Source organism: Physella acuta, unplaced genomic scaffold, assembly GCF_028476545.2.
Source record: "Physella acuta isolate Inbredline_101_S28 unplaced genomic scaffold, ASM2847654v3 ptg000254l, whole genome shotgun sequence".
NCBI lineage: Eukaryota > Metazoa > Mollusca > Gastropoda > Physidae > Physella > Physella acuta.
The window spans coordinates 67,835-79,864 of record NW_026731773.1 but is presented as its reverse complement, the minus strand read 5'-3'; the positions used below and the strand labels follow the sequence as shown (position 1 = coordinate 79,864).

Genomic DNA, 12,030 nt, shown 5'->3' with positions numbered 1-12,030 from the left:
TAAAGCTCTAGGTTTAACAAATGTTAACCTGAACCATATCCCACCAGACCTCACCTGAACCAGATCTCACCTGAACCAGACCTCACCTGAACCATATCCCACCAGACCTCACCTGAACCATATCCCACCAGACCTCACCTGAACCATATCCCACCAGACCTCACCTGAACCAGATCTCACCTGAACCAGACCTCACCTGAACCATATCCCACCAGACCTCACCTGAACCAGACCTCACCTGAACCATATCCCACCAGACCTCACCTGAACCAGACCCCACCTGAACCATATCCCACCAGACCTCACCTGAACCAGACCTCACCAGACCTCACCTGAACCAGACCCCACCTAAACCAGACCTCACCTGAACCAGACCTCACCAGACCTCACCTGAACCAGACCTCACCTGAACCAGACCTCACCTGAACCAGACCCCACCTGAACCATATCCCACCAGACCCCACCTGAACCATATCCCACCAGACCTCACCTGTACCAGACCTCACCAGACCTCACCTGAACCTGACCTCACCTGAACCATATCCCACCAGACCCCACCTGAACCAGACCTCACCTGAACCTGACCTCACCTGAACCATATCCCACCAGACCTCACCTGAACCAGACCTCACCTGAACCAGACCTCACCTGAACCATATCCCACCAGACCTCACCTGAACCAGACCTCACCTGAACCAGATCTCACCTGAACCATATCCCACCAGACCTCACCTGAACCAGACCTCACCTGAACCAGACCTCACCTGAACCATATCCCACCAGACCTCACCTGAACCAGACCTCACCTGAACCAGACCTCACCTGAACCATACCTCACCTGAACCATATCCCACCAGACCTCCCTGAACCAGACCTCACCAGACCTCACCTGAACCAGACCTCACCTGAACCAGACCCCACCTGAACCAGACCTCACCTGAACCATATCCCACCAGACCTCCCTGAACCAGACCTCACCAGACCTCACCTGAACCAGACCTCACCAGACCTCACCTGAACCAGACCTCACCAGACCTCACCTGAACCAGACCTCACCTGAACCATATCCCACCAGACCTCCCTGAACCAGACCTCACCAGACCTCACCTGAACCAGACCTCACCAGACCTCACCTGAACCAGACCTCACCAGACCTCCCTGAACCAGACCTCACCATACCTCACCTGAACCAGACCTCACCAGACCCCACCTAAACCAGACCTCACCTGAACCAGACCTCACCAGACCTCACCTAAACCAGACCTCACCTGAACCAGACCTCACCTGAACCAGACCTCACCAGACCCCACCTAAACCAGACCTCACCTGAACCAGACCTCACCAGACCTCACCTAAACCAGACCTCACCTGAACCAGACCTCACCTGAACCAGACCTCACCAGACCTCACCTAAACCAGACCTCACCTGAACCAGACCTCACCAGACCCCACCTAAACCAGACCTCACCTGAACCAGACCTCACCAGACCTCACCTAAACCAGACCTCACCTGAACCAGACCTCACCAGACCCCACCTAAACCAGACCTCACCTGAACCAGACCTCACCAGACCTCACCTAAACCAGACCTCACCTAAACCAGACCTCACCTGAACCAGACCTCACCTAAACCAGACCTCACCTGAACCAGACCTCACCTGAACCATATCCCACCAGACCTCACCTGAACCAGACCTCACCAGACCCCACCTAAACCAGACCTCACCTGAACCAGACCTCACCTGAACCAGACCTCACCTGAACCAGACCTCACCTGAACCATATCCCACCAGACCTCACCTGAACCATACCTCACCTGAACCAGACCTCACCAGACCCCACCTGAACCAGACCTCACCTGAACCAGACCTCACCTGAACCAGACCTCACCAGACCCCACCTAAACCAGACCCCACCTGAACCATATCCCACCAGATCCCACCTGAACCAGACCTCACCTGAACCAGACCTGAACCAGACCTCACCTGAACCAGACCTGAACCAGACCTCACCTGAACCAGACCTCACCTGAACCAGACCTGAACCAGACCTCACCTGAACCAGACCTCACCTGAACCAGACCCCACCTGAACCATATCCCACCAGACCTCACCTGAACCAGACCTCACCTGAACCAGACCTCACCTGAACCAGACCTCACCTGAACCAGACCCCACCTGAACCAGACCTCACCTGAACCAGACCTCACCTGAACCATATCCCACCAGACCTCACCTGAACCAGACCTCACCAGACCCCACCTGCACCAGACCCCACCTAAACCAGACCAGACCTGAACCAGACCCCACCTGCACCAGACCTCACCAGACCCCACCTGAACCAGACCTCACCTGAACCATATCCCACCAGACCCCACCTGAACCAGACCTCACCTGAACCAGACCTCACCTGAACCATATCCCACCAGACCCCACCTGAACCAGACCTCACCTGAACCATATCCCACCAGACCTCACCTGAACCAGACCTCACCTGAACCAGACCTCACCTGAACCAGACCTCACCTGAACCATATCCCACCAGACCTCACCTGAACCAGACCTCACCTGAACCAGACCTCACCTGAACCAGACCTCACCTGAACCAGACCTCACCTGAACTAGACCTCACCTGAACCATATCCCACCAGACCTCACCTGAACCAGACCTCACCTGAACCAGACCTCACCTGAACCAGACCTCACCTGAATCAAACCTGAACCAGACCTCACCTGAACCTGAACCAGAACTGAACCAGACCTCACCTGAACCAGACCTGAACCAGACCTCACCTGAACCAGACCTCACCTGAACCAGACCTCACCTGAACCAGACCTGAACCAGACCCCACCTAAACCAGACCTCACCTGAACCAGACCTCACCTGAACCAGACCTCACCTTAACCAGACCTCACCTGAACCAAACCTGAACCAGACCTCACCTGAACCTGAACCAGAACTGAACCAGACCTCACCTGAACCAGACCTGAACCAGACCTCACCTGAACCAGACCTCACCTGAACCAGACCTCACCTGAACCAGACCTGAACCAGACCTCACCTGAACCAGACCTCACCTGAACCAGACCTGAACCAGACCCCACCTAAACCAGACCTCACCTGAACCAGACCTCACCTGAACCAGACCTCACCTGAACCAGACCTCACCTTAACTATGACATCCTCTAGTTCACTCTCTGATGGACAGAACCCAAGAGCTCTCATCGCCAGGCCAACATTCCTGTAAAAAGGTCAAGGTTAGGCACTCAAAAGATGACAACATACACGCTCATGTACTCTTACAACTCACTACATTTATTATTTGACCATTAGGAAATACATCAGGAAATGTCCGGCCTAATCAAAAACCTCACACCAGTTTTTTATTGACTTTTACAGGGTATTTTTTTTGGGAGGGTGGTGGGGGGGGGGGGGGGGGGTGGAGGGATGGAAGCGGTGACGACAAAATGTTTTATACAAAATGTTAAAACAATTTTTTTTTGTTATAACCCGAAGCTAACGTTCACGGCGTTGGTGTTATTTGATACAACTACGTAGATGCCGGTTGTTGGTGTGGCGTGGGGTGTGTGTGTAGGGGGGGGAGGTGTCATTTCATGGGGGAGTGGGGATGGTATGAAGTAGGGGTAATTAGTGTGGGTTGATGGGTTGGTTAATGTGGGTTTACCTGAAACTGATGGTGCCCACCTGAAACTGATGGTGCCCACCTGAAACTGATGGTGCCCACCTGAAACTGATGGTGCCCACCTGAAACTGATGGTGCCCACCTGAAACTGATGGTGCCCACCTGAAACTGATGGTGCCCACCTGAAACTGATGTTGCCCACCTGAAACTGATGGTGCCCACTCTTTCCTCCTCCTCCTCCTGATAAAACCGGAACATCCTCAACACCTCCTCTTTGACTTTTGCCACTTTCATACTGAAATCTAAAGAGTAAACACAACAAAACCTACCTTTACCGTAATGTACAACACCATGTATGCCGCTTTCATACTGAAATCTAAAGAGTAAACACAACAAAACCTACCGTTACCATCATGTACAACACCATGTATGCCACTTTCAGACTGAAATCTAAAGAGTAAACACAACAAAACCTACCTTTACCATCATGTACAACACCATGTATGCCACTTTCATACTGAAATCTAAAGAGTAAACACAACAAAACCTACCTTTACCATAATGTACAACAAACCTCACATTTACCATAATGTACAACAAACCTCACATTTACCATAATGTACCACAAAACCTCACATTTACCATAATGTACCACAAACCTCACATTTACCATAATGTACCACACCAACCCACCTTTACCACGATGTACCACACCAACCCACCCATAATGTACCACACCAACCCACCTTTACCATAATGTACCACACCAACCCACCTGTACCATAATGTACCACACCAACCCCACCCATAATGTACCACACCAACCCACCTTTACCATAATGTACCACACCAACCCACCTTTACCATAATGTACCACACCAACCCCACCCATAATGTACCACACCAACCCACCTTTACCATAATGTACCACACCAACCCACCTTTACCATAATGTACCACACCAACCCCACCCATAATGTACCACACCAACCCACCTGTACCATAATGTACCACACCAACCCACCTGTACCATAATGTACCACACCAACCCACCCATAATGTACCACACCAACCCACCTTTACCATAATGTACCACACCAACCCACCTGTACCATAATGTACCACACCAACCCACCCATAATGTACCACACCAACCCACCCATAATGTACCACACCAACCCACCTGTACCATAATGTACCACACCAACCCACCTGTACCATAATGTACCACACCAACCCACCTGTACCATAATGTACCACACCAACCTCACCCATAATGTACCACACCAACCCACCTTTACCATAATGTACCACACCAACCCACCTTTACCATAATGTACCACACCAACCCCACCCATAATGTACCACACCAACCCACCTGTACCATAATGTACCACACCAACCCACCTGTACCATAATGTACCACACCAACCCCACCCATAATGTACCACACCAACCCACCTGTACCATAATGTACCACACCAACCCACCTGTACCATAATGTACCACACCAACCCACCCATAATGTACCACACCAACCCACCCATAATGTACCACACCAACCCACCTGTACCATAATGTACCACACCAACCCACCTGTACCATAATGTACCACACCAACCCACCTGTACCATAATGTACCACACCAACCCCACCCATCATGTACCACACCAACCCCACCCATAATGTACCACACCAACCCACCTTTACCATAATGTACCACACCAACCCCACCCATAATGTACCACACCAACCCACCTGAACCATAATGTACCACACCAACCCCACCCATAATGTACCACACCAACCCACCTGTACCATAATGTACCACACCAACCCACCTTTACCATAATGTACCACACCAACCCCACCCATAATGTACCACACCAACCCACCTTTACCATAATGTACCACACCAACCCCACCCATCATGTACCACACCAACCCACCCATAATGTACCACACCAACCCACCTGTACCATAATGTACCACACCAACCCACCCATAATGTACCACACCAACCCACCCATCATGTACCACACCAACCCACCTTTACCATAATGTACCACACCAACCCACCTGTACCATAATGTACCACACCAACCCACCTTTACCATAATGTACCACACCAACCCACCTGTACCATAATGTACCACACCAACCCACCTTTACCAAAATGTACCACACCAACCCCACCCATAATGTACCACACCAACCCCACCCATCATGTACCACACCAACCCACCTTTACCATAATGTACCACACCAACCCCACCCATAATGTACCACACCAACCCACCTTTACCATCATGTACCACACCAACCCACCTTTACCATAATGTACCACACCAACCCCACCCATAATGTACCACACCAACCCACCTTTACCATCATGTACCACACCAACCCACCTTTACCATAATGTACCACACCAACCCACCTTTACCATAATGTACCACACCAACCCACCTTTACCATAATGTACCACACCAACCCCACCCATAATGTACCACACCAACCCACCTTTACCATAATGTACCACACCAACCCCACCCATCATGTACCACACCAACCCACCCATAATGTACCACACCAACCCACCTGTACCATAATGTACCACACCAACCCACCCATAATGTACCACACCAACCCACCCATCATGTACCACACCAACCCACCCATAATGTACCACACCAACCCACCTGTACCATAATGTACCACACCAACCCACCCATAATGTACCACACCAACCCACCTTTACCATAATGTACCACACCAACCCACCTTTACCATAATGTACCACACCAACCCACCTTTACCATAATGTACCACACCAACCCCACCCATAATGTACCACACCAACCCCACCCATAATGTACCACACCAACCCACCTGTACCATAATGTACCACACCAACCCACCCATAATGTACTACACCAACCCACCTTTACCATAATGTACCACACCAACCCACCTTTACCATAATGTACCACACCAACCCACCTTTACCATAATGTACCACACCAACCCCACCCATAATGTACCACACCAACCCACCCATAATGTACCACACCAACCCACCCATAATGTACCACACCAACCCACCTTTACCATAATGTACCACACCAACCCACCTGTACCATAATGTACCACACCAACCCACCTTTACCATAATGTACCACACCAACCCCACCCATAATGTACCACACCAACCATACCCATAATGTACCACACCAACCCACCTTTACCATAATGTACCACACCAACCCACCTGTACCATAATGTACCACACCAACCCCACCTGTACCATAATGTACCACACCAACCCCACCCATAATGTACCACACCAACCCACCTGTACCATAATGTACCACACCAACCCACCTTTACCATAATGTACCACACCAACCCACCCATAATGTACCACACCAACCCACCTTTACCATAATGTACCACACCAACCCACCTTTACCATAATGTACCACACCAACCCACCTTTACCATAATGTACCACACCAACCCACCTGTACCATAATGTACCACACCAACCCCACCCATAATGTACCACACCAACCCACCTTTACCACGATGTACCACACCAACCCACCTTTACCATAATGTACCACACCAACCCACCCATAATGTACCACACCAACCCACCTTTACCATAATGTACCACACCAACCCCACCCATAATGTACCACACCAACCCACCTTTACCACGATGTACCACACCAACCCACCTTTACCATAATGTACCACACCAACCCACCCATAATGTACCACACCAACCCACCTTTACCATAATGTACCACACCAACCCACCTTTACCATAATGTACCACACCAACCCACCTTTACCATAATGTACCACACCAACCCCACCCATAATGTACCACACCAACCCACCTTTACCACGATGTACCACACCAACCCACCTTTACCATAATGTACCACACCAACCCACCCATAATGTACCACACCAACCCACCTTTACCATAATGTACCACACCAACCCCACCCATAATGTACCACACCAACCCACCTTTACCACGATGTACCACACCAACCCACCTTTACCATAATGTACCACACCAACCCACCCATAATGTACCACACCAACCCACCTTTACCATAATGTACCACACCAACCCACCTTTACCATAATGTACCACACCAACCCACCTTTACCATAATGTACCACACCAACCCACCCATAATGTACCACACCAACCCACCTTTACCATAATGTACCACACCAACCCACCTTTACCATAATGTACCACACCAACCCACCTTTACCATAATGTACCACACCAACCCACCTTTACCATAATGTACCACACCAACCCAACCCACCATGTACCACACCAACCCACCCATAATGTACCACACCAACCCACCTTTACCATAATGTACGACACCAACCCCAACCATAATGTACCACACCAACCCACCCATAATGTACCACACCAACCCACCTTTACCATAATGTACCACACCAACCCACCTTTACCATAATGTACCACACCAACCCACCCATAATGTACCACACCAACCCACCCATAATGTACCACACCAACCCACCTTTACCATAATGTACCACACCAACCCACCTTTACCATAATGTACCACACCAACCCACCCATAATGTACCACACCAACCCACCCATAATGTACCACACCAACCCACCTTTACCATAATGTACCACACCAACCCACCTTTACCATAATGTACCACACCAACCCCACCCATAATGTACCTCACCAACCCACCTTTACCATAATGTACCACACCAACCCAACCCACCATGTACCACACCAACCCACCCATAATGTACCACACCAACCCCACCCATAATGTACCTCACCAACCCACCTTTGCTGGCCCGAGCGCTGCTGGACGCTGTGCTTTGATTGACCTCCGCGCTGCTGGTGCTGATGGTACTGGGAGAGTCCTTGATGGACCTCAGCTCCTCAAAGGTCGATATCCGCTTGAGGTTACCCGTGCGTGACGCGGCTAGACTCGCTCTACGGTCCAAATCCGTGCCGGACATTCTGTTATACATCCCCTCCCCGGAGAAGCCGACGCTGGTTTTCCTGTCATCGTGTGAGGTTGACATCCGCTTGTAAAAATTATCTCCGAAAAGGCCGGAACTTTTTTTCCGGTCTAAATCGTTCGATGTCGACATCCGTTTGGAAACTGCCTCTCCAGAAAAGCCAACACTGGTCTTGCGGTCTAAATCCTGGCTTGTTGAAAAACGTTTGGACAAACTCTCTCCGGTGTAAGTGGCACTAGTCTTCCTGTCTAAATCAGCCGGGGTCATATTCCGGTAGAGGGCGCTATCTCTGGATGTGACGCCGCTTGATTTCCGGTACCCGGAGGTGTAAGTTGTGTTGGCAGAGTATTTCCGGGCGCCCGGCAGCCGGTCGGGATAGCTACCCCGTTGCTCTTCTGGCGTGTCGGCCTCGTCCCTGTTGTTGTGGGAACTGTTGCCTACGTCCCTGTTGTTGTGGGAACTGTTGCCTACGTCCCTGTTGTTGTGGGAACTGTTGCCTACGTCCCTGTTGTTGTGGGAACTGTTGCCTACGTCCCTGTTGTTCTGGGAACTGTTGCCTACGTCCCTGTTGTTGTGGGAACTGTTGCCTACGTCCCTGTTGTTGTGGGAACTGTTGCCTACGTCCCTGTTGTTCTGGGAACTGTTGCCTACGTCCCTGTTGTTCTGGGAACTGTTGCCTACGTCCCTGTTGTTCTGGGAACTGTTGCCTACGTCCCTGTTGTTGTGGGAACTGTTGCCTACGTCCCTGTTGTTGTGGGAACTGTTGCCTACGTCCCTGTTGTTGTGAGAACTGTTGCCTACGTCCCTGTTGTTCTGGGAACTGTTACCTACGTCACGCCGGTCGGTGCTGTTGCTTACGTCACGCCGGTCGGTGCTGTTGCTTACGTCACGCCGGTCGGTGCTGTTGCTGTTGTTGCTGTTGTCGTCCTTGACCCCAGATTTAGCACGTGAGGCGGAGTCACGTGACTTGGTGGGGGGCGGAGGGCGAGTGGTGACCTTGTTGCGTCTGTCGTTGGGTCCCCGTTTGATGACAAACGTCACTTCCTCATTCTGGCACTCCGGCTTCCTCGGCAGTCTGACGGCTCTACGTTTGGTCAGGACAGCAGGACCCACCATAAAGGTCATCTCGCCACCGCTGGGGTCCTGGGTGTCCGATGTCAGGTTTCTCAACATTTTCTTCTGGTCAATTCGGTGAGGCACGAGCACTGTCCAGATGTCACTTGGCTGTCAGCTGTCAAAAATTTTGACAGTTGTCACAGTTCTGGAACTTGTTGCCCTTGTCAAAATGCTTCAACTGTCTCTGACTCGTTCAGTGCTAGCTCTAGATTCCCTGTGAATAACATTTTCTCTGTATGAAATTTGATTTCTTATAAAACATGTTTTCTTGTATAAAACATGTTTCCTGCACACACAAAAAATTCCTGTACAAAAATTGTTTTTTTTTGTGTGTACAAAACATGTTTTCCTGTAAAAAAAACAAAAACAAAAAACAAAACAACAACAACCGTTATCCTGTATACAAATTGTTTTCCTATATAAAACACGCTTCCCATGGTAAAAAAAATAGTTTCCTGTACCAAGTAACATTTTTCCGTAAAACCAAATGTGTTTCCTGTTTAAAATAACACCCAAACTATTGTAGATAAGCTTGTTAGTTCCACGGTATTAGGTTAGGATTAAACGTAAAACTGGAGATTACCTTCGTATTTTAGAAATTCGTCTAATATTAAAACTTATCATTTTGAAATGTTTAATGAATACAAACCTCTACATTAAAATAAAATAACTGCATCTAACCATGAACACATTGACCGAACATAAAAATCTATTTTGAAATTTAAAATTTTGTGATGGGCGCAAAATGTGTGAGAAACAAAACTGATGACGTCAATCTTCAACAAAATGCAAAACTTGAGCACCTTAACATTAATTAATGAAACAATAATCTGCGTATGTCACACAAAGGCTACAGGTAGCTACATGTCAACTAAGTGGCTACATGTAGCTACATGTAATCTACGATGCTACAGGTAGCTCAGGTAAACTGAAAGGCTGCGATAGCTACAGGTAAACTAATAGAATACAGATAGCTATATGTCTGCTAGCAGGCTACAGTTAGCTACACGTAAACTAATAGGCTACAGGTTACTACAGGTAAACTAATAATACTACGTGTAGCAACCAATATACTACGTGTAGCAACCCATGAGCTAAACACCAACACAACCTCCATTCCCAGGTGTTTGATGCCTTTATCGTGGTGTTTCCAGGTGTTTGATGCCTTTATCGTGGTGTTTCCAGGTGTTTGATGCCTTTATCGTGGTGTTTCCAGGTGTTTGATGCCTTTATCGTGGTGTTTCCAGGTGTTTGATGCCTTTATCGTGGTGTTTCCAGGTGTTTGATGCCTTTATCGTGGTGTCCTCCTTCGCCCTGGACTTTGTGTTTCTGGACAGCCGATGGTACGAGACCGGCAAGGACGCCACGACCATTCTGGTACTGCTCCTGCCCTGGAGGGTCGTCCGTATCGTCAACAGTAAGTTACGTGATCACTCGCACTAAAGGGGGGGGGAGGGGATAGTAGGGTGGTTTAGTATCGGGAGCTAGGAATTTTATTAGGAGCTGGGGTTATAAGTGGAGCTGGGGTTGTTAGTGGGGTTGTTAGTGGAAGCTGGGGTTGCTAGTGGGAATTGGGGTTGTGTGTGGGAGCTGGGGTTGTGTGTGGGAGCTGGGGTTGTTAGTGGGTTGTTAGTGGGAGCTGGAGTTGTATGTGAGAGTTGGGGTTGTGTGTGGGAGCAGGGGTTATGTGTGGGAGTTGGGGTTGTTAGTGGGAGTTGGGGTTGTTAGTGGAAGCTGGGGTTGTTAGTGTGGGGTGGGTTGTTATAAGAATCTGGGATTGTTGGTTGCGGGAGTTGTTAATGGTAGCTGTGATAGTTATAAGTATTTGTTGTCTAATCTAGTGTCTGTCTACACCAGCCAATCAGACAGGGTTGAAAGTCTCATCTAGAATAACAACATTTCGACTTATGTGTTTGTCGACCGACCTAGAATCTCATCAGAAATGGTTGAAAGTCTCATTTAGAATAAAAAAAATATCGACTTGTGTGTTTGTCCATACAAGATTTAACCCCCGTGTTTTCTCCTGTTTGTAAATAATTGAAACTTTCACTCATTTTAAACATGAGGCAAGGGATTTAACCATCGTAACGTCATTGGAAAACATTATCTCCCTTGATGAAATCCACACCAAGTTTTCATCTTAACTTAAAATAACAGTCTTGCCCCAGAGTAAAATAACTCCGTCCTAAATTCAACTCAGACTAAAATAAAA

General features: G+C 49.0%; 1 protein-coding gene across 1 annotated transcript in view; it reads left to right on the top strand.

Moving 5' to 3' along the window:
- The window catches only part of LOC131938628 (uncharacterized), an 89,882-nt gene that overhangs the window by 67,305 nt on the left and 10,547 nt on the right, over positions 1-12,030 (top strand). The window contains exon 7 of the mRNA XM_059296734.1: positions 11,097-11,235. Within this exon, the coding sequence (XP_059152717.1) occupies positions 11,097-11,235 (139 nt within the window). The remainder of the gene's footprint in view (positions 1-11,096; positions 11,236-12,030) is intronic.